At 44.2% G+C, this 24893-nt stretch overlaps 1 protein-coding gene across 2 annotated transcripts in view; it reads right to left on the bottom strand.

Annotated features, from left to right (window-relative positions):
* mpp7a (MAGUK p55 scaffold protein 7a) overlaps positions 1-24893 on the bottom strand; it is a 131371-nt gene that overhangs the window by 8170 nt on the left and 98308 nt on the right. For both annotated transcript variants that reach the window (XM_061238293.1, XM_061238294.1), the window contains 4 exons: positions 10060-10230; positions 6139-6219; positions 2332-2425; positions 620-728 (listed from right to left, as the gene is read on the bottom strand). In XM_061238293.1, coding sequence (XP_061094277.1) covers positions 620-728; positions 2332-2425; positions 6139-6219; positions 10060-10230 — 455 coding nt within the window. The remainder of the gene's footprint in view (positions 1-619; positions 729-2331; positions 2426-6138; positions 6220-10059; positions 10231-24893) is intronic.

Raw genomic sequence — 24893 nt, 5'->3', positions numbered from 1 at the left:
GAATCGTTGAGTGATCTATGCAACAATGACGTCACAACCCTGTTGCATTCACATCACTTTTGCCATGAAATGCCATTGCAGACCAATCTGTGGAAAGTAAAAAATTTGGTTTCAGGGCCAAAATGATGTTTTTCAAGTTTTTGGGTCACTCTGATTCAGAGTTATAAAAATGGATTAATAATATACAAACCATTTCTTTATGAGTGTATTTATCTATAGGTGTATTTTCCAGTTGTATGCTTTGCTGATTAACTGAAACCTAGCCTATACTGGTAGGGAAAAAAAGTAATTTGTGTTCGCTTGTCTCCTGGTCGTAATCCTTCGATGGCACAGCCCACACTGAAACCTGCACTGGCCACACTGTACTTAAAAAATCTTCTTCAAATTAAATGAAAATGAGTTGTAACCCTTCCAAAAGTTAATTTTAGCCTTGAGTGGCGACCAGGTTACTCACCAGGAAAAAAGGGGAAGGAAACACTAAAAATGGCAAGATCATGTCATGAGATAAGAGCAAAACTGAGGTGCCAAGCGGGCAGAAAGCAGCGGCTCTGAACAATGGCTCTTTCACTGAGGTCTGACACGCAAGGGCGGTGCACGGCGGGCTCTGTCCGTCACTCACATGGGGCTGCACGTCCAGCAGGCACACCTTATTCTTAGACAGGACCGAGCGCACAGAGTCCAGGCTTGTCCCGTAGTAGTTGCCCTTATACTCCCCGTGCTCAATGAACCTGCGGAAGAGAGCAAAGTCAATCTTGTAATACTGAAGGTTTTACTTAAAAAAAAATAAGAATTTCCATACAGAAAAGAAGACAAACAAATAACTTTCTTTCATCATAGATCATGTTCGGCAGGAAACTTAGAACGTTTTCTATCCAACACATCAATTAAAATGCAGGAAGAAAAGGGTGCCAACCACCATAAAAAACACACTCCCTCTTGTTGGGAGTAACAATGACTCTAAACAGCATATATAATTGATTCCTGCCCACTGAACTATTGGAAATAATTACATATGAATCCAATGACGAGGAAGTCTTCCACCCTATAAACCCGGAGAGAGGAACACATTACTCTTTCAACCATTGAGTAAGTTGTAGCATTCTTCAGAACACAATTCCAGACATTTTGGCAGAGTAATATTTTATATAATCTTCTGTTACACTTTAAATCAGTAACACCTGTTTGTTTAAACAAAAACATTTTTTTTAATGCAAATGCCAAGTCTCTCTTAATCTAGATTTCCGGAGCAAACTTAAAGAAAACAAACATTTTTCCATCACATAATCCGGTTTAATCATATCTATGAATTTAATAAAGTTCCTACTTGTATTTTTAGAAGAAAGCTAGAGAAATCATTTTTTAAAAGACAGAACGTGGAAAGAATTCCAAAACCGCATATCACTACGTAGAAGCTGTGAACCGTTATGAACGTGCATGAAACGCAGACACCTCAAAAACGTATTGAAACGCAACCCTATTGTTTTGATACAAAACTTTATCCATTAAGGTAAATGTATATTTCAGTCTGTGCTGCCCTCAGCAGGGCAGCTAGCCTAGCGAGTGGTGGTTTGAGGCTAAATTAGAGAATCGCGGCCAGTGTTCATTTTTAGCAGCTTCAGGGCTTTCCTTGGGAAAGGAGCGTACAGGTCACGGGGGTCAGCGTTTCGGCACTTCAGAGGAGATTCTCCCCTTCTGGCTGAGGGCACGGCGGCACATTGTTCTGCTCGCATGCAATGAAGCAAAACAAAAACAAGCGGCCTCTGGTTTTGCGCCTTATAATTACCCCTGTGTCTCTGTCCCCAGAGCCAGGCCACAGAGCAGCAATTCTCTCATTTACCCCTCGCTTACCAAAAACATCACATGCCTCTGCCGTGCCATGCACCGCCTAAAAATACACCCCGACACTCTATACACACACAGGGAAACGGCTTCCTCTTTGCGGCCAAAACAGGGAGTAAAAAGCATCCATCATTTATGATGTCGATTCCATGCACTTGTTGACTGGCTGGGCTCTCAGAGAGGGTCACGGACCTGTCACAGCCACAACTGATGGAAAAAGCTCTCTGTGACCCGCTCGCTGAGGCCAGACAAGGACTTGACCACGTCAAGTCTTTTAATTGGCAGTTAAGATGATGCTGGGTGGTGTTAGCGTGCTCTGTGCACACTGACTCACTCGCTTTCTCACACACGCAAGCACATGCACACATTCGCAGGCATAGGATGTGGATTAACTGCACATTTGGTTTGAGCAAAAGAAGAAAAGCACAGAGAGCTTGGAAGAGAAGAAGTACAGTGATTGAGGTTGGAGTATAGGGAGAGCGCTCTACCTACTTGTTATTGTGGACGTCGGTCTCAAACAGGTGCTTGGAGATGAAGTAGTACTCCACTGCGTCACTCTCCTGACTCCTCTTGGCCCTGGTGGTGTCTATGGGATGCAGGCCAGGGCCATGGCAAAGTCATGGCAAAGTCAGGGTCATGGCAAAGTCAGGGTCACAGCAGGGTATGTCAACATGTCCACAAAACCCAATTAAAGCACTTCTCTGCATGTAAACATAACCTCTGTATGTAAACATCACCTGCATTCCAGACACAAACAAACAACTATTGATTTTATTTCAGTGGAAAAATTCTTTATATTATGTCTGGAAAAATAAAACCCCTTCCACCCGATTTGGAGCAGATCGCCAATGTTGTTAAAGTAAAAGGTTCAGACACACCTAAAGCTCTTTAGTGAAAAAGTACATTTGAATGTTCACACTGGTATCTACCAGTAAGATATGCAACACTGCACCCTTAACATTATGGTCATTTGTATACAATTTATTATACAATTTTTAAAAGGTTACAAAATACAGTATAGACAACATTCATAACAAGTACATACAGTGGGCACCCAATACATCATATCTACACCAATAAATAGACCAGGGAAGTCATCTTCTATCTGAATCCATGAAACATTGACTGAGAAAATATCATGTACCAACCAAATGATGAGAAAAGGCAACAATGTTCAAGCCCTTGTGATTAAGAATAACACTAACATTTATTTGGTACACATTTACTGACATTAAAAATCCTAAGCATTGAATGTACTGAGTGTGGCTCAGATGGACATGGGGGGGGGGCATCTACATGTACGGCAGTGTGTTTAACAAGGACCGCGGGAGTCAGAGGTGCGCGCAGCCCTGCCCCCGGGCTAATGGTCGGCACGCTTCCCACCAGCTCCATAAACAGTAAACTTTTATCACCATCCGGCGGCTGACCATGCCAGGACCGCGCAGCATTGGAGACGCGTCTTTTTTCCAAGGGGTCAAGCACCGTACAGCAGGCCAGTGGGCAAGTGTATGGACAAGCATGCCCGCAGTTTTCCATATCTGGGATTTGAGTCTGGGAGTGCAAGTGTCCCCCTGGTAAATCTTTCCTGGGATACTTCTGCAAAGAATAACTTACTCATCAATGCAATAAACTCGGGCCCTTCTGAAAAACGGCTCTATTGCTGACAGCTTGTTATGAGCTTTGGAGGCCGTATACGTTTATGCTCCTGATGGCAGGGCCACAAAGGCAGAGAGTCCTGCTTCGCGCTGAAAGGAGCGCCGCGGATACTCTTTAGCGTCTGCTCTGCGGCGTAGGAAATACGCGCAGCGGAACAAAGGGATTTCAATTCATTCGTTTTGGAGTGACGCATTCAATCATGGAAAATAAGCGTAAGGTTGGAACGCAATCAAAAATCGTCAACCCTTTGCTCTAATCACTAATTACATACCTAGTGTTACTGGCGGTGGGCTGTTTTAGATTTTCACGGCCTCGAAAATCATAATGCGAAACATTACCCAGGACTCACTGCAAAAGTGTATTTGGGTTTTTGATTAAGGGGTAAAATACTATAACACTTTTGTTTAATCGCAACAAACAGTAAGTGTTAAATATCCCAGATTTATATAGGCTGGCAATAATTTTAACCAAATAAAATGCTCTATTTAAGTCTCTTTCCTTTTGAATAAATCATAGGCTTGAACACGCCATCTTGGACAAAGCTTATACACAAGCTATGCTTTATAACAGAAAGAGAAATGCAGGTTACATTTGCAAACAATTAACAGATGGGGAGGAAAAGGCTGCAATGGGTTTTAATATTAGCGTCATTTTAAACATAGTAAAAACTCTGAATAACCCGCATCCATTATGCACTTGTGTGGAACAAACATGGCAATTAATTTAAACTGTAGTAATTTCCCCCTTACCATCTCTGTATATACAATTACCTTGTTACTTTTCTAAAAAAACACATAAAACACAGCATTTAATTTGCTGAAACATGACAGCGTCAGACATCGCCAAGTTAAAACTTTGCCCCTCAACCCCTGATCCCCGAAAAGCGCTTAATGGCAGCGTCCGTGGTCTGTGTCGAGCACGGCGGTTGGACGGCGCTCAGGAATATGGCGAGCTGTCATGTGGTCCTTATAGAGAAAAAGGAGCAGGAGGGAGCGCCAGAGTATGAGGCACTGGAATGGCATGTTTTCAGGAGGCAGGAAAGCTTGGCTCCCTCCTCACTCCGGGGCTGTCGGACAGCTACACAAGAGGAAACGCTCGGCTGCTAGAGCTGCACTGCCTCCCAGACTGAGAGTAGGCCTGTGCATTACTCAGTACCATTCAGTGATCGCCCAGGCCCATGTACAGAATACCCCCTGTAACCCACAGTCCACAGATATAGTACACCCCTACTGAAGTGCAACCACATACAGTATACTGTATAGGTAGAGAGAAGCACCTCACACACATGTAAAGTATTTCATCTCCACACTACTAAGCAAGTGTATGTAGCATACACTCTTTCATACGGATATGTGGAATAATCCCTCTTCACTATCAACCACATGGGTGCACCCCCCTTCACTCCCCACATGCAAAATGAATTGGTGTGTAATGTTCTCTGAAAACTAGACTTCACTTTAAACCCCAAATTTAGAACCAGAGGTTGGTTTTAGCAATTTATTTTCCTTTCTTTAAAGAAAAATAACATTAGTTTCTTTACAAATATGTTTTATCAAATAAATGACCATTTAGAACACAGACAACATTAACTGTCCTTATAGATAGATTTAAGAACATCTTAAGCTTTTTATTACCCGAAGAAAAACAGTAATGAAGCAGTAATTAAAAAATAAGAACAAATACATAATTGAGGAAAATAGAGATGTTGGTGTGCTCAGTTAGAAAGCACACATATGTGGACATGCTTCAATGAATTTTGATGTTGAAAAAACATTCTCATCTGAGAGGGATATTCTCTGCTGTGAATATTTTCTGATTAGCCATCTGGAATGTCAATGTCATTGTTGGCAACTCTTTATCTGAGACAGTAGCTGTTGGGCATCAGATCTGTCAGACTTTATTTAGCATATTTGAATGAGCTGAATTTTTTACAGAAAAATGCAAACAACACTGAACGTTCTGTTATAAGAACCGGTGAAAACTATTATTTGAGTGTTTCATAACTTTTTCCATTAAATGAATTAAATGGCAATTGAAAGAATGTGTTTTCCGTTTACTCACATTCCCTTTGTCCAATATGACGTGACATTTTGTCTAAAGATCTGAATCCATTCAATGAATATTGCAATAATAGTATGCTATTATGGTGAACTTGAACAGTATGTAAACTGCTCTACAGCCACATGCATTCATTATACACTTGTACAGCGTATTTATTGTAAACGTTTTCACATGGCTTTGTTATTCCCGGCCCTAAAAAACCCATGATGCAGGATGTGAGAAACATGAACTACGACCGTGGGCTCATGAATTGTGGTTTCCGGTTCTGGATTCCATTAACATTGAGCCACTGTGTTGGTCCAACAATATCATCTAAACGGTCTGAATAGTAGTTTGGAAATATGCATTGTGTGACCCATAGTACCATATCACCCATACAAACGGTGAACTGAACTGCTGCCACATGGATGTATAAAGCAAGTGCAAGTCCCTCGGTTTCATGAATGCACTGAATATCTTGGCAATTTCGGGGTAATGAGAAGATTAGGGGGATTCTGAGCAGGTTTCCACATGTTCACATGAAGTGCACCAGGTGGGTTGGGGATTAGACTTCCCCAGGTGAGAGCGAAGCAGGGGACTCACGTGGGATGGTAACGCTGAAATGCTGCGGGTCCGAGATCAGCAGCTTCCTCTTGAGCTCGTTCAAACCCACCCCTGTCGGCCCTGAGGGATAGACACAGACAGGGAAGAATGATCTTTTGCTCGTTTCATTTCAAAAAAGGAAAAACATAACCCCACCGAGGGCCGCGATTAACTCGAACACATCCACGGTGACGAGAGGGAGAAACCGCAGCCCGCGACGGGGGCCCAGAAATGCACAGGAATGCTAGAGCTTTCCGTGGGACTGGCAGGCTGGATGTACGCTGATAGATTTCTCTCTGGCCCGGTCTCAGTGCGCGGGGTGTGATGGTGTTTACAGATGCCGTGTGACGCAGCGGGGTGCTTAGTGCCGGCTACTGGGGAGGGGGATGTGAATCCCACAGCCTAAGATTTTTTAGCTCTCACTACTGTAAGTTGCGCCGAAAAAAAAAAAAGAAAAAAAAAGATATAAAATGACACTCGCAAATCCTGCCAAGAGACAACTTTGTTGTGTTTCCCTGAACTGAAAAATCAACACAGATTTGGTCCCATTACTCAGCTGGGTTTTCCACCGCGGCGGCCGAGGAAAAAGGGGGGGGAGGCAATATTGATTTGTCTGTGGCTCCGAAGGCTTGCGCTTTTCCAAAACACAAGCCCTTGGAGCTCTTGTGTCTGACCTCTGCTCTCCTGACAATCCGCGTCGCTTCAGTGAGAACCAGAATCCATATGATATTAATTTAAGGAGAGCTGGGGTGTCTGTCATTAAATAGCGGGATGCAGAACAGATCATGGTCTGTACTTAGGTGTGGTGTTTGTTCGCCCTGAGCACTGAAGCACTGAGAGGCTGTAGATATTAACAAGGATTCCTGGAATTCTAATCATCCATTAAATGTGTCCGCCCCATCGGACACTCTTTTCAGGGCAAATGTCACAAATGACATAAACGGACAGCGAGTTCTGTAACTGGCATAAGAAAGGGGGGGAAATAAAGGCTCATCGAACATAAACACTGTGTCCTTTTACTCTAGTAAAGGTATTAATCTCCCTGTATCATAGTTTTAATTATGTGTCCCGTTGGAAGAACTTTTGGGTCAGAAAGGATTTGGGTCAGAAAAACAAAGGAACTCAACTGGCTTGGACAGCTTATCTCCTCTGCCGCACACCAACATCTTCACAGGCCGCATTCTGCCTTTCCTGCTTCTGCACTTCTGATTGGTCACACATGTCCGAAGTCACATGAGCATTAAGTGATAAAAGGAAAACCACACTCTTGGCGGACTTGTTCCATTTCGGCCTGAAAATGAACCGAAGGCTTCGGCTGGCTTCAGGAAGCGCAGTTGGCTTCGGTGTAAGCGGCACGCGGCGAAGCAAAGACCTCGATCAAATCTTCGGGAGTTTTTGAGAAAAAAAAGTTTGAAGACCACGCGTGATTTATTCGGAGAAGGAAATGGGACTTCATTTTTACATTTACTTCAAGAAAGCCGGGAGGAATTGGCTTCTGATAACAAAATTGCGATGTATCACCACGTAAGTGTGGCGCTTAATGTTGTCGTAGGTGTTTAAGTTGGCGGAGCGTGGTGATAAGTGCATTTTATGACCCCTATCTCAGCTGTGAGACGCCGTGCACTGGCCCTGCTCCAGCACTGCCAGGGGTGACAAAACTTTAAATGAAGCTTGACCGTTACCGTGGATGTTGGCTGTGGAGATATCGGGACTGCGCCGCAACAAAGTTTAGCATGAGCAGCCTCACCCATTGGATGAAAAACGGCCCATGTTCCTTTACGTTTGTGCAAATTTCACCAATAATTTTCACTTTTTACATTACTTGCTTGTCAGTCACTGTTACCCCTTTCTCATATAGTGCAGTGGATTTTCTTCAAATATCACCAGCACCCGTTCATTTTAAATTCCAAGCTAAGCTACCGTCTGCCAAATAAGCAGACATCAAATTCATTATAGAGAACAGAGCACTCTGGTGTGATGCAGACATCATATTCATTAGAGAGCACAGAACACTCCAGTGTGATTACGGTCTGAGGAGAAACAGGCTGTTCTTTGTGTGTTGTTGTTTTGCTAAACCTTAGCAATGCAACACAGTAGCAGACCTTGGAAATTAAAAGAACAAAGTAAAGGCCTTTTTGTAATGTTTTTTTGCAAATGATTTTCAATAATGTATGTTCTCTGACCCATTTCCTTGGCTTGTTGAGAATTCTTCACTGTGCTTACAGACTGTGGAGTCAAAAAAAACTGCAGTGAAAGCCCTCATTACACAGCAGCTTATAATATTTGGACTTCATAACTTTCAGGCTAAATGCTAAGCAGATCTGAGGCAGTAACATCTGAGGGTCAGTGAGATGTTTTTGGCCTCATATATACTTTCCAACCAGCAGCAAAATCAAATCCGGTCAAACTAGTACACAGCACAATTCAAAAATCTATACCGACTAACACTTTGGTCGATAAGGCTATGTTAACTTGCATTTGGTTGCAGATGCATTCAAAGCTATTTGTATGGAAACCATTTTGAACCATGATCATAATTTTGACATTGACAATATTTTGGAATGTTGGCTATATAATGCACTTGTTTTAAATTAATGTGGTTTAGTTTTATTCATTTTAATTAAATACAGATTTCCAATTGAAACCCAGTTGCTTTTAGCATCTAAATTCTAGAGTCAGAGAGGTTTCCATTGGTCATTAACATTATTCCCCTCAAACATCCACATTGGCAATCGACAGAACACCTTGAGGTGATTTAAACGTGAAGGAAAACAATGACAAGAATGTGCCGCTCTCGACACGGAAAGGCGGCAGGCCAATTCAAGCAGACACCTCCCGCCATGTTTTGAAAGACATGCCTGCTTCTCGGGGACTGAGATTTCAAAATGCCTTAAAATAAAAAATGTATTTAATAATTTTTTTTTTAAACACCCAGGACTCCAGGGCAGAAAGGAAAGAAGCCGAAACATAACGCAGATCTCCCCCTGCCTCCGCTTGGCTGGCCGTGAAATTATCCATAGGTGTTCTCCAAATTATAGGACTTCACCGAAAATATTTACATAAGAGCGTGTAAAAAAAGACGTTTAGGAAGAGGCATCCTTTCCTCTGGCCCGATGTGTTGGCAGGAAAATGAGGGCCATTTAAACAGTCCAGATGAGGTGACTGAATGTGATGTAGTCCATGCGTGCGCTGCCTTGTGTCCCCAGTAAGAGTGGCTCCGGTCAGCCCTGGTCTGGGCCAAAGTTCCAGTGAGGAGGAGCCACACTGCTCACTATGGACCATACATTTTCACCTTTACATAAAATCCCAACTCTTGGAACACTGTCTGAACTGGGCCGATATATATTGTACTCTCGCGTTTTAATCTTAGAAGCTCAGCTGAACTGCCAGACGTGATTTGCCATGATATTTTGATGGCACCCTGCCCTCCCTGTGGCCAGTGAGTGCGTGTATATAGTATATGCATATGCGTGTGTGTGTGTGTGTGTGTGTGTGTGTGTGTGTGTGTGTGTGCGTGCATATGCATGCATGTGTATGTGTAGGTATATGTGTGTACTGTATGTAAGTATGTCCATGTGTGTATATATGTGTGCATATAGTACGTGTGTGTGTATATGTGCAAGTATTTAGATACGTGTGTGGTGTCAATGTGTCTATATGTGCATGAATTTGTATGTGTGCGTGCATGTATGTGTGCATATATATGTGTGTGTGTGTGTGTGTGTGTGTGTGTGGTGAGTATATGTATATTGCATGTCTGTGTGTGTATATGTATGTGTGCATGCATTACGTGTAGATGTGTGTGTATATGTGCGTGTGGATGTTTGTGTCTGTGTTAGCATGCATGTCTGTGTGCTTGAGTTGGACTAATGCCAAGCACAACATTCCCAGTGAGTGGGTCACAAACCATCTCGCACTCACCGACCAGAACCACCAGCCTGTGCCGGGCCCCAGGCTGTCTGCGGTAGGGGGTGACCTCCTCGTAGGTGGGGACGTCGGCCATGTCATACTGCTCGCTCTTCTTGCACTCGTACATTGACTTGTTAGTCTTCTTGTCCCTCCTGCTGAGACGGAAGCTCCTCCGCAGGCCAGCTGCAGATTATAATAAAACATGTATTTTTAAAGATGTTATATACACATTATACAGTGGGCTCCAGAATTCTTTATAAATATGCACAAATGTGCTGTAACTTAAAAAAAAAAATACAGTTATTGACATAAGTTTTACATTCCTGAATGCATAAAGTAGTGCACTTTATTAATGATTCAATGGAATCAACCAAATAAAAAAAAATTTTTCCCAAAAAACTGTTCCACAATTATTGGCACCCCTGGTTTATTACTTTGTGCAAACACCCCTGACAGCCATGAGGCTTTTCCTATCATTTGTGAAAAGGTTAGTGAACACATTTGGTGGGATTTTTGACCATTCCTAGGGATACCCTCTTCAGTTGAGACCACAGTCTGGAGACTGATATGACCATTGCAGAATGGTAAATGGTCAGCATTTATATAGCGCCTTTATCCAAAGCACTGTATAATTGATGCTTCTCATTAATCCATTCACACACACACTCACACTCCGACAGTGATTGGCTGCCATGCAAGGCACCAAACAGCTCATCAGGAGCATTTGGGGTTAGGTGTTTTGCTCAGGGACTCCCAGGGTGGGATCGAACTGACTGCCAGATGACTGCTCATGCAAACAACATGGTCGTTGTTTTCACTTTACCATTTCTGTGTGCCTTTTGATGTATGCTTGGAGTCATTGTCCTGCAGGACGATCTACCAACGACCAAGACCTAGGCTTCCTAGTAGAGGCAACCACGATTTCCTGGTACTTTGTTGAATTCATTGTGCCATTGATCTTAAATACTGCCCCTGTACAACTTCATGATAAAGACAAAAAGGCGCAAACCTTTTCTACAGTTTTTCATGTATCAAACCTAAATGGAGGCGGCACGGATGGTGCAGTGGGTAGCACTGCCGCCTCACAGCAAGGAGGTCCTGGGTTAGAATCCCGGTTGGCTGGGGCCTCTCTGTGCAGAGTTTGCATGTTCTGCCCGTGTTTGGGTGGGTTTGCTCCGGGTACTCCGGTTTCCTCCCACAGTCAAAAGACATGCAGGTTAGGCTGATTGGAGAGGCTAAATTGCCCGTAGGTATGAGTGTGTGAGTGAATGGTGTGTGTGCCCTGCGATGGACTGGCGACCTGTCCAGGGTGTATTCCTGCCTTTCGCCCAATGTATGCTGGGATAGGCTCCGGCCCCCCTGCGACCCTGTTCAGGATAATTAATTAATGTTCGGGTTAGGATAATTAATGAATGAATGAAACCTAAAGGGTTGTTTGATGTGCAGCAGATATGTCAGTCCATACAGTTTCCCCATGTTTAAATATTCAAACGATTTCAAGCACATTACCAGGCGCATACATTTACAGATTGGGGCATGGTCAAGTCTTTCCTGTATTCTCAGGAACACAAAAAAGTGTTTCCATTCATTCCTACGGCCAGTTATGTCATGTACCTGTTTTTTTTCCATTCACAACAAGGCCCTGATTAATGCCTCCTGATTTTCGCCTGGTGTGTTTCAAATGGGCTGACTGAACTACTGCTCTCAGTGTAAGAGGTCCTTGTAAGAGTTAAGAGTGCGGTTGGTGCCATCTGCTTTTTTGCCACATAATTAATTGCATATGGATTTACTGCCATATCCTTCATTATTTGCCAGAAACTAAAAATTGACATGTTGTGATTTTCAGTCATTTTAAATTAGTTTTTTGGGATAATTTGCCAGGAATGCACATTCGACTGGAGCGAACATGTAGCCACTTTGTCTTGTCGCATTGGACCAGTTTATAAGAAGCAGGTCATCCAGACACTATTCCAGATACTACTGCCACAAAGGCTGATATGATTTCAGAGCACAAACGCTCAGTTTTAATGATCAGCCCCTGTATCATCAAAAGGAGAACTGTGCCCTTCTCAAGAGGAGTGCCGTTTTACATTTATGACAGATTCTAGTTACACCAAAATCCCAACCAAAATAATATCCAATTTCAGCGCAATGCCGTAGGATTTCTTGGGGATTCTTTCTTTTTTTTTTTTTGCTGATTAATGAACTCAGGAATACGATTCAAGATGCCCGAGACAGATTAAGGCAGCATGAAAATGATGGGTTAGAAAGAGGGGGGAAAAAATCTGATCCAATCCCCTTAATACTTTCCACAACACAAAGAAACCGCTAGCACTTTGCAGATGGGCTAAGCGAGAAGCCACATTCTTCTCAGCTTGTTCTTTCCAAACAGTCACTTCATAAAGGACCGAGCAGACGTTCTCAGAGTAAAAAATGAAACACGCCGTTAGTCAAACACCCCCCCGGCACAATAACCAATAACGTACATGTACGGCTTGACTCGCGGTGTTGAGTTACAACAAACGTTTGGGCAGATTTTTCCTGAGTGGGCGAGCTGTGGGCAGAGATCGTCATACTGCAGTAACATACAGCCGGTCTCTTGAAAGACAGAAGCTGCCGCTGGCTCAATGAAAAGAGCGATGACTGTCCGTGGCGCTAACCGCATTACGTCGCTTGACGGAAAGGTATCATTAGTCAACTTTGTGCTCATTATTGCAGCGCGAGTCACGGAGAGAATGTCTGGACAAAGTTAAGGTTGCACCTGTTTACGGTGTGCGGTTCATGGAGGACGCAATGTTGCTACCATTTCAACAGCGTCATGATGGCAGATCGTATCGCCAGCAGAGGCAGAGACACTGGCGTTTCATTGGCTCAGTCAGAATTCCTATGTTTCGCCTGGGGAGTCAGGTGCATGAGTGTATTGTTACTGCCCTCATCTACGGGGGCTCTTGAAATCTGGGCCCCATTCAGATAGCCCCACCCAAACAATAAATCCTCTCCTCATGGCCAGGGCTGAGGTGATGTGGACGAACCAAAAGCTTGAGTACTATACCATGAGCTGCATCGCGGATGTGGGATGAGGATTAAAACCAAGGAATGAAAATCTGTTTGATCCAGAATGGAATGACTCAAGTTTTTTGGACATGACTTGTCATAAGGCTTTCTGTCTGGGCGTGCATCGGGTCCGAAGACCAGAGGGACAGATTCCTCTGCACTCGCCGTTAATGGGACCTGACACATGTGGGGCTCTGGGCCTCAGTTTGATTGGATAGATGAGCCAGCCACACGAGCCAGAGATTTCTTCCCCCAGCATCCACCAGAGAACTTTCCGGAGCAACTTCAGAAAAGAACTCGTGCACCTGCCGATGGCATGCAAGGCAGCGCGGCCAGCTGATCGGCAGCGACGCAGTCAGGAAGTGACTTAATGGCACAACGAATAAGTCACTTCCTTCTCAAATTTCTCCTCCTCTCTCTAAACACGAGCACACATCCCGAGCAGAGTAAACACGCAAAGGCACACGCCGTTCTCACTACGGCCTGCACAGCCGCCACCTCGGCATGCCCCTTTTCCAAACTCAGATAATATCTTACAGCCGTGTAGGAAATTCAACATCTGCGCAGCAAGCGCCCTGTGGGACTATACGCTCTGTGAAGCTGTTGGTGAAGTTCTGCAAGGCACAGTGGTATCTGCAAAAACAAGCGCTCCAAATTTCATCAATAATAATTTTACGCACGTGAGCAAGGGCCTTGCATGCTACAAGGCTCGAGTCACTGCGGGCTTCCAGGGACTTTCATGAAACCCCGAAACCCCAAAACCCAGAGCGTAGCCGCTATTCGACCATGCCTGCACAGTAGGTGATAGTGAGGATGATGTAATCCCCACACAGGCCTGCTCTGGAGGTTGGGGGCGTTAAGCAGGAGGGGGGGGTTGGAGTTCATCGGAACAACGCATCACTTTCTTCAGAGAGGCGCTGACAGGTACGGGAGCATCCTGGCAGTGGAAAAGGCCAAACAGACATGAAGCGGGATGACAGCCCCAGAATTAGCCTTCTCTCGCAGCATTAGATTAAGTGAGTGCTACGCTTGACGTGTGCATGTGGTTTGTCACTGCAACACTTCGCTGGCTGCAGCAAAGCAGGGCAACAAAATGTGGTAACCATTACGAGCTCCTTTTCTCATTATATGCATGAGCTCTCGCTTTAGAATATGCTAAAGACGATTCAAGATACTCTACAGATTAGGGAAAGATGGCAGTCCGAAGACTTTTCCAAACTGAACCATGGCACCTCTAGCCGAAACTAAAAAATGTAAGTTTCTGAGAAACTTAAATACCACTTTCTATTCAGGAAATGACAGTGACTATCCTTCACTTGGAAAATGATAGGCTGTTGTAAAGCTAACTTGACCCCCCCATACACACAAAATCCAGCATATCTCCTGGATGTCCATCCTTCATTCTGACAATGACCACAGCAGGCGGGAAAGAAAGAGAGAGATCTTCTGATGTTTAAAATGGCAGCTGGGGCCGTGTGCATGAACATGCGTTCTGATGTTTCCGGAAAACTCTCGTCCCACACCATCTGCCCACGGTGGGATTCAGATGGGAACGGTCCCGTCACGCTGTGCATCTGTGAGTGGGCTTTGGGGGGGCCAGGCAAGTCCGGACCACGTGAGAACTGCGCCCCCTTCTTACCCACCTCCATCTCACATAATACTGCAGTGCTTTTTTTGTTTTTCCCTCTCCCTGCAAAGAGTGCATACATGGAATCCATTGCTGGTTATTGTACTGTAAATTAACGGTGGCTTGGGAAGGCGGGGTGTGATTTTTACTAATCCCCAGGGTTGAGGCTCTGCCTTTTCTTTAATAAGCACTCTGTTTTATGGATAGCTCTTGACCAGGTTTCTATGTATATTTTCCAGGGACCCAGCGATCTTCCTCCAGAAAAACTTTGTCCAATAATTTGGAATAAAATGAGGACACCAGTGCACTAATTCAGCAGTGATGTCTAAAAGATCCACAAGCCACAGTGCTTGGTAGAATCAAATACGATTTTTGTTTTTGGATTAAAAAATACTTTTCTAAGCTTTACAGCAAACCACACCACCTGGTTCATCTTGGTTGGCTCAATTGCACAGAAAAGTATTTAAATCCAAAATTATGTATTTGACCCAGGTCTGGTTCGCTGTGAAATTATTTGCGGTTAGTCTGGGGATCTATCTGTAATCATAAATTGCTATAAAGTGCTATACTTCCCAATTCTGAACGCAATACCACCCTTCACAGAATAACCATTTTTTATTTTCTTTTATCAAACAATATTTATTTTTCCCCTCTGTCTCTGGTTCGCTGTGAAATTATTTGCGGTTAGTCTGGGGATCTATCTGTAATCATAAATTGCTATAAAGTGCTATACTTCCCAATTCTGAATGCAATACCACCCTTCACAGAATAACCATTTTTTATTTTCTTTTATCAAACAATATTTATTTTTCCCCTCTGTCTTATCCCTGAGCTCTTTAGACAGAAGAATGTCTGGGCTGGATGCTGCCTAATTCACAGAAAGATCGCAGTGCACACACTTTGAGTTCTGGTCTCAGACCGCAAATCGGAACTCAATGTCCTAGGAGAACGGACTTGGAAAGGCCCCTTTTCCTGTTTGTCTCATCAATCAGTGGCACCATGGTGGAGGTGACCACAGCAATCGGGCTACCCATGTCAGGGCCAGGGACCCGGCATGCCAGTCTGCTGCTCTGACAGTTCCCCCTCGGCTGATGCCCGCTAGTGCCCTTGGCGCAGGGCAGGGCACATACCCTGCTTTACTGATCACACGTCAGCGGATGCGCACTGATGAGATTTCGAGCGTCTGAAAGCTGCCATTCCGTGCGGACAAATGAAGGTAGAGCATGATGATGAGAACAGGCTTTTCAGCCCAGTTTTGCTCATCATTTCCCAATAACCCAGAGCAAATCTATCACGGTGTCAAGCCTAGAAGTCTGGAGAATCCCAGAGTCCACAGATCCAATAATAATTTCCAGGAACTGATTCCATGCAATTAACTCCATCATTCTATCGTGTCAGTGTGATATTTATTTTCATATTCCCACCTGCATAAGCAGGTCCTACTCAGAAACCATAATGTAAAACAACTGTTGCCTACCATCAATTCCTTACATACCTTTTGCCAAATGTACATAGTCTCTCTACTGTGTATACATAGTGTACATACGGTCTCTCTTCATGTGATGTATTTAAATTATTTTTATTATAAATAAAATAAGCCTCTTCTTTTTATCTCTTCTAAACGTGGTCGAAGGCGAAGTATGACATGTTAATTTCAACAGGACCTCCTATGACTGGTGTAATTTTTGGTTATACCCTTATTATGTGGCTTTCTTTATTTACTGCATTGTCAGAATATCTTGCTCACTCTTCGTCAGCTCACTCTAGTGAATTTAAGAATGCAACTTGAAATTTGGTTCCAAGTAGAGCCAAAGATGATGGAAATTCAATAAATATATTCTGGGTCCTGTCTATCCTCTGCAAAAACATAACATATTTCTTTTTTTTTTTTTTTTTTTACTATATTTTGAAATCATCCTGATTTCTCCACGACCACTTTTAACTGTATTGAGAGAGTTGATACCTTTTCCAGGCATTTCTCCTCCCAGAATTTTCGGCAGGATCTAAGAATGACAGCAGAGACTGGTTATAGTCACTGCCACATCACCCTTTCTACCTGAAAATAGCAAGAACTCTGTGACCAGTCAGTCATTTTTAACTCTTCTATTCTTCTGTTATCATTGGGGTCTCAAAACATGAGCACCTACTTGGTGCCTCCGCTGCTTCCGAGCATCGGGCACCGCAGGGTGATCCTTCTGCAGAGAGCCGGAGAGCCGTCGGGCTTGGCGAGAGGCACAAAGCGCGGGAAGAAAACGTGGATGCGACAGGTAAAGAATGAGGCCGCCGCTCCGGAAAGCAAATACTCCCATGCCCTGAAATAAGCACAGAATAAACGGTGAGACGTTTCACCAGAAAGACAGAATGATCGAAGGATGGGCACACAGAGAGCGGTAATGACTGTAGCGTAGGCCTACTTTGAGGGCAGAAAGTATTCGAAAGAATCAGCCAACCAAAGACGGCAAATGCCACGCTTCAAAAACAGTTTTGTTGTGTGTAGCCAAGTATTGCGTATCCTCTCTTGAATCACGCTGGCAGGCGATGCGGCCTGTGCATTGGAAACTCTGTATTTCGAATTTGCTTTGAGTTTTCTAGGTGTTCTGGAGGTCGTTTCAGTCACCAGGGACACGTTTTACTGTAGGACATGTGACCCTCGTTGACTCTTCTGGGAAACAGGACAGGCGCTCGGTCGCGGCTTAAATGAAAAAATTGAAAGGTTGAGGTCAGGACAAGGCAGCGTGAGACGGACCAGGCAGACGGTGGGAAGAAGAAGGGCACTCAGTTCAGCACTATTGAATGACAACCCCTGATTGCCTTTGGCAGACATAACCTTACACACTGTAGAACCTAAACTTAAAGTGCTCTGGATATCCTGTGAAATAAAAAAATAAAGAATAAAAAAAAACTTCTTGAACATGCTTAAAGGGTTCTGAAACCGAACCAGGGCACTTCTCTGGTTTAGCATTCCCCTTAATATAGCGCAGCGCGATTGAGCCGAAACAACCACAGTAATTGAGGACTGAAAAGGAAAAGAGAAGGAGCTCTTAGCTGGCCAGTCCTGAGAACTGTTGCTCCGGCGGGATTATAACGTGTGATTTGTCAGAAAGGCGACAGTGGCAGTGACAACACGATAACATGTTCCACACGCAAACGGAACTGAAAACAGCACCGCAAATGGCTGCCAAGCAGGCCTCCGATGCCCAGCAGTCTGTGGGAAGGGGGAGCAGGGGTTTCCACATCGACGGAAAAAAAAAAACCGGCAGTCCGGACCATGGGAATGAAGAACAGGGGAAAAACCCATCGTTTTACCCAAACGTGCTTCTCGTTTACAAACACGCGTTCAGAATGTCAGCGCTGTCAGACAAAACAAATTAATGAAAAAAGTGAAAAACACAGTTCCTCTCCTTGGCTGCTGAGCTGTATGGAGCAGACCATGAAAAGTACAATGATGCTAAAATACCAGGAACATTAACAATGGGTTGGGACATAGCTCCTCATGTCCTCATGTTCAAAGTATTGTAATGACTACTGGACAGCAATAAAATCAGTATATAAAAAGAAAATATCAGTGTAGCACAGCCTAAACAAGCTTTCAAAGCTTCATTTTAAGTTTACCAATGCTCTACAAATTCTGCAAGTGTGTGAATATCATGTTCTAGAAGAAAGGTGTTGGGATGGAGAGAAAAGCTTACCCTTTCGTCACATGAACATTGTGAGAGATTACAGATGGCTGTTGAGGCATGCACATACTCCATATGTTACTTTTTGATCAGATAAACGGCACTATATCATAAACTTTAAAACATTGTATTGGGACCCTGGATAGACCCAAAACTACCCACTATCCACAAAACATTCACAAACACACAGGAAAAAAAAAACTTTGTTGGGTAACTGCATATAAGGATGGGGTTTGGGAGAAAGAAAGGGAAGAAGGAGGGAGAGAGAGGAGAGAGACAGAAGCGGAAAATTGGCTCACAAAAGAGGCTCTGTTCACACAGCACATCACAGACCGGGAGGGGCACAGCATCACCGTCACTGCACAGCCATAGTTAGTACTGCTAGGACAACACAGTCACAGGAGGCAGGGGCGGGGCAGGGGGGCAGAGTCACGGGGAAGGGCACACAGAGTGTAAACGAGTGTCTCACCTATGTGGAATCCGCTTATATAGGCGCCACTGTCGCCGTCCTCTGGGCGCAGTGTAAGCACACAGAGAAGAGGAGCACAGCCACCGGAGAGGGAGCACAAGTGTTAGAGAGCCTAGGCAGGTAGAACATTCACAGACACAGGCAGGTGCGACGCGCCGTCCACCCGCACAAAGCACAGCACGCTGAAAGCAGGCTCGCGGCTCTGCGCAGCTATGAAATACACTGCACGCCACAGGACATAGAAACAAGCGCCCACAGTACTGGCACTTTAGCCTTCACATCGGGACAGTTGTAAATGTGAGCACCTGCCATTTCCTATCCTACAGGTAGGTGGTGCTACAGCGCACAATGGTGTGGTACAGTATGTGACTGTTTGAGTTACAGTGACCAATATACTGTATAATACAATGGGAAGAATACGTAAGCTAACCAGGCACTGTGGATTTGGTCAATGTGTTGCTGACTTTATGCAGTAACTTGTGGGTGAGCAAGCACACACCATTGGTCCTCTGTTTGTATAGTTCCTTTGAGAGGAAAAGACAACACAAAATAATACAGGGGTGCTTGTTCTTCCCAATTCAACAGACATTCTACACTACACGGCACAGGGCTGAACGGGAACCAATCAGCACGTCCTCATTGTCTGGGACCAATCAGCACGTCCTCATTGTTTGGGTGGAGTTTCCCCGATCACAACAAATGGGTGAGAGGGGTTAGGCGGTCCAAGAAGCAGTACCTTCGATTTCCTCAGCTGAGAGCGTAAGTAAAGCAAAACATGGAAAATGGGTTAAATTTAGTGTAAAGAAAATAAAAAAACTTAAAAATGAAGGGTAGGCGAGGGGGTGGGGGACAAGCTAACAAAATAACAGAATAAAGGAGGGACACCTACCACATTCAACAGCCACATCATCTTAGAAAAGCAAAACAAAAACAAAGGATAGTTAAAACCTTAAAACGAGGAAGAAAACCACACTGTAAATGTCTCCGCTTCAAATACAGCTTTGATTTAAAAGCACTGAATTCCTTACCAACTTTAATTGACTTATTCACACACGCACACAGGCGCACGCACAAATGCACCCGCAAACCTACACACGCAAACACACTCCTTATTAAGCTTGGCAGAATGCCGCTACAAACCCAAAATGAAGGAGCTCTACTCCTGAAGATGATGCTGCACAGAGAGAAATCATCTCATTAGCTTTAGAAACATTTCAGTTTTGCGCAGATTCAGCAGCTGGGTCAGAAGGATCACGACGAGGCAAGAGCAGATGCACCATGGACACGGAACAAGGCCATATCCTCAACCAATAAGCAACATTTGGAACCAGTTAAATCATGTGGTCCCAATTCCGCCTAACAAGGTTACATCAAAACATTCAAAACAGGCTGTCTATACTCTCACAGGCTCACCTTACAGTTGCACTTTTCCTAAAAGAGTACAGTACTGATTCAGGAGATGGAGCATCGTGATACAGGTAATGTCCAGACATAACAACTGTCATCGGCGATCATGGAAAAATACTTTAGGCTGAGGTAGCGTTCTAAAAGCACTTTTTAAGTGGCACTACAGCAGAAGTAATCTGAATCACTTTCCTGTTTTGACCGTTGTGTTTCACGAGCACCACGTATTTTCACGGTAGGGTTTGGGTTTGAAAGCATTTCATCAAATCGGAATCCAAATCTGTTTATCGAATTCGAATCCTTCCCAATCTCTTATCAATTCTTTTGGATACATTGTTAGTAGAAAGAACAATTTCTCTGTGAAATTCATTTACATGGTTTGACAGAGGCAGCAGCAGAGCATAGTTGGATTCAACACATCTCATTTTGGATTCACCTATTTGAGTGATTACAAACACTGAAAAATATCCATACCTAACCATGGGGATTCTACTGTGCTGAATGGATGTAGACCTTTCACAAAATCTTGCCACTGCCCAGTAGCATTTGTTCACTGTCGCTGCTAAACTGACATTTGCCCTTCATAGGCACTGGGTGCTGGAATCATTTTCTGTTCACCGAGTGCTCCAACTTGGTATTGTCTGGTTTATAACATGCATTATAAAAGCGGTTGTCTAAGTTAAAATGTTATATTTTAGCTTCTTTCCAATTACAGATAAGATAACTATTTCCTGCGTAATTACAGTTAAGGCTATATAACACCAACTTGTTAACTGACTACCATCACCTTTGGTTGAGAGTCTCCCCTCAATGATGCTGCACTCATTTCTATTTGATGCTGCGTGGATAAATGTTTCAGCAAGTTCCTCCCTTGCAGACGGACTATGCATTTCAGATTTTTGACTTTGGTGAAATGCTCCCACACTTGCGTGTGTTTGCCTATCCATGATTACAACATGTAGCCTGCGCGTGTGAGCATAGCGGTTGGCGAGAAGCAAAGATTCAATAAGATATCTGGGGCTTATCGAATCTGGGTAATTTGCCTTCTATCCCAACCCTAGTTCACAATGATTCTGATGTGTCCTCCACAAGTATTTGACACTGTGACTAAAAACAGCTTCTCGACAAAGTTCAGATTCCAGATGCAGTGTTACAAATTACACATGCTGTACAGTTTTCTGTGAAGATTAATGTGAAAATAACAACATGGAATAGAAAAAGAAAAGAACATAGTGTACTTTTTAAGGGTAATGAAAGTTTGGTGGAATGGGGGGGGAGGTAAAGAGTTAGAAGTAAATATAAGGTGGGGGAAAAAGCAATCTCTCAAACCCTTACCTGAAAGAAATGGTAGGAGCAAGACAGAGCAAGAAGGAGGAGAAATAGTGTGTGTAATAGAGAGAGAAAGAGCTTCAGAAGCAGTCTGTGTTGCTGTTATTGTCGTTACTGTCTCTGGCCAACGCTGGGCTACAGCGACAAAGGGCCCCAGTCATTTTGTAAACCAGAGGGCGCCGTCTGCCTACACGGTGTCAGGAGTTCATCGTGTAAGGTCTGCACTGCATCCGGGGGCCGTAATGCTAACGGACATGCTCCATTATGTTCTCACTCTGGGCTCATATGCTACTTTAGGGGCTCACTAGAGGGGTGTGTGGGGGCGAGGGGGGTCCAGAAGTCCCCCTCCCAATGTTTTCCAGACCATGTGGGGGTTAAATTAAGGCTATATTAAAAAAAATAATAATAATAATAATAATATTTTCTCTGTGCACTCTGCATCCGGCCTGTTTGGTTCGGTCTCTTCCCCGATTCTACAATTGTCAGAAACTCTATACTGACTCAACACCCCAGGCTCTGCGACTAAACAGGCCCCCCTGGCTCGGATACACAGACGCAGTCACAAGCCAGGCCAACCCCTGACACACTCCACGTGGCCCCACGGACAGTGCGCGCACGCCGGAACGCACCACAAACAAACATTTATGTCATTCATTGGTTCAAGATGACGACGGAGCAGTCGGGAACGAGATGTTTCTCATTTGCGTGCTTCTTTCTCTGTTTTGGTTTTGAGTTGCAATCCAAATGCGGTGGCAATGCTTCGCTTCCAAGCCCGCTAACGAAGTGCAACTCGGTGCACAAACCTATCGGGCATCTGGATCTGGTTCTGGGCGCCGGCTCTCGAAGGGCTACCGACAGGGCAGGCAGTGCTTCCAGTGGCACCGTTCCGCAGAGGGATGCTCGGTTCAGCCCGGCAGAGGAGGACGGGAATAGCGAGCCAGGACTTGGGTCCGACGGATAAAACGACCAACAGATCTGAGCCAAACAAATATCAGTGTATTAGTAAGCGTGAAGTCCTTTGGGTTCACACGAGGGGGATTAACTCGCACCTCTCCAGGGGCTTGAGGATGCCAGCGCTGAGTCTTTGTTATGGCGAAGGCTGTAAAATAAGCCCCAGCCATCGCCACGCGAACGGATCGGAATCGGGGGCTGATTTCACTTAGTCCTTGGCCAACAGACATGTGCGTTTTTATTGGAGGGGCACTTGCTTCAGCAAACCGTTAATTTGTTTCCAGGATGAGATGAGCAGAATTTTCCAGATGACATGAAATTAAACCGATTGTACGTTTATCTATCCATTGCGGGGACCAATTTAACAATCTGCGCTCTCTAATAAAAACCGGAGCGGAGTTCGACTTTCCATATGACAACAATTTACTCTCCATTTTGTACTTCTTACAAAAGTATAATCCACACAAAAGGCTGCGCAACTTGAAAAGCAAAATTATGATCGAAAAATCAAAATAAGATGCCAAATCTAGTTTTGTGCAGACTGTCCCCCCCTCTATAGTTTGCTGTATTGACCCAGTCCTAAATTGCGGCTCCAACAACAACAAATAAATGATAGGTCGAGTTCTGTTTTGGACAATCTTCCTTTCAAGTCAACAGTTAACATATCGTAGCTCCAGTGAGACACTTTATCTTCATCAGTGGGGAGTCTGAGTAGATGGTAAAAAAAACTAGGGAGCAAGATGGCATGTTTCAGGGTGAGGTATAAGTGCACCAAGGTGTTTGGCCGCACATATCTTTCAACGTGAAATGTATAATAAACAGCGGTACCAAGCCTGACTTGCCAAATACGTAGTGAAATCTACTGTAGAACCTACTGTAGAATGCTCTAGTAATGCTGTAGTTTGCTGGTTAGATAGGGAAGGCTGACTGAAGAGAAGCCAGAGAACACACCATCTCTGAGGGTGCAGGCGGTCTACCCTGCAAACAGGGCTCTGGGCGACAGGAAAAGGGCTTCAAACCTTAGCCTTTGAAAAGTGAAGCCTCAGCTCAACGCAACTTACGAGATGCCTAAAAAACCTTCTGCTATAACAAGCTTCGGGCAGGGAGAGTGGTCTCCACTCAGATCTCTTCAGCGGGGCTCACACGTAATGAACAGAGGCAATAAAGCAGAGCTTGCCTGCATTGGGCCCAAGATCAATATTGTAGCGAGCTTCAGAACTGCTGGGCTGGAGACATCAGATTCCCCCCCCCCTCTCTCTGGATGGGTCTTGGCACTTCAGTGAAATTCAATCAAAAGAAGCTCACAGACACGCAACCTGCCAAACGTGCTCATCGGAATGGCGGAACCGCACCAAAGGAAACTCCCGGACTGTTTCATTTCTGGTGCGGGGCGTTCGGAGGTAAAGCCGATGGAGGAAGCCCCTTCCTCCGTGGTAAAAGCTGACGCTCATTAGATAAACATTCTCAGACTCGGGAAGAGAGAGGAGTCCCACACTCTGTGGGAGGCTCGATGCCCCCACCCCTCCGCCCCACCCGCGCCATCCATCATCTCCCGAAGCCTGTCGTGGGAGCTCCTACCGTACGATGGCGGTTTATTACACGCGCCGAGCCGCCGCTGCTCCAGAGGAGGCCTCGATACCCCTCTCTCCCTGCGGATAGAGCCCCGTACCCGCCGTTTACAAAAACACTCCAGAAACTTCAACATCCCTTCAAAACATTTTAACGCCTGGTTAACTGTAGGGTGAAAAACCCAAAAAAACGAAGTGCCATATTTTAACCCTTTACCTCTATGACCCCCCTCCTCGATCCCCAGAGAAAATATAATGGAAAACTGAACTACATTATGAAGCAAAAATGTTTTCATCACTCTGTCGCCATTGCTTTTGTGAATCACATTCACAAGTGCTGGAAAAACAAGACACATTTGAAAGTGACAAAATACAGAAGTCCTGACAAGTATGTGCAGTAAATCTATTAATATTTAAAATCTGATCTAATATTAGGGGGAAAACGTATTCTTTATGTTAATATGAAATGTCACTGGAAAGTTCCACCGAGGTGAACTTTTCACATGATTATAACCAGATGGAGCTGATATTTGCTCCCTAACACATCTTAAGACAGACGCATTGCATTCATTAATTAAATCATATAGTTATGAATAATTGTCCAATTATATACGGACCATTAGATTTTATCTTAACAAAAGATTAAACGGGTACAGCGGTTGAAAATGAACCCTGACTATAACCCTTTGATCCTTGCAGCACAAGTTTCTTACTTTAAAAATTTGAACAATGTTAAATTGCATGTAGAAAAATAAATAAATAGAGGT

The sequence above is a fragment of the Conger conger genome, chromosome 4 (assembly GCF_963514075.1).
Source record: "Conger conger chromosome 4, fConCon1.1, whole genome shotgun sequence".
NCBI classification, from domain to species: Eukaryota; Metazoa; Chordata; class Actinopteri; order Anguilliformes; family Congridae; genus Conger; species Conger conger.
The sequence above is the reverse complement of the archived record's forward strand: the minus strand, read 5'-3'. Positions and strand labels throughout refer to the sequence as shown.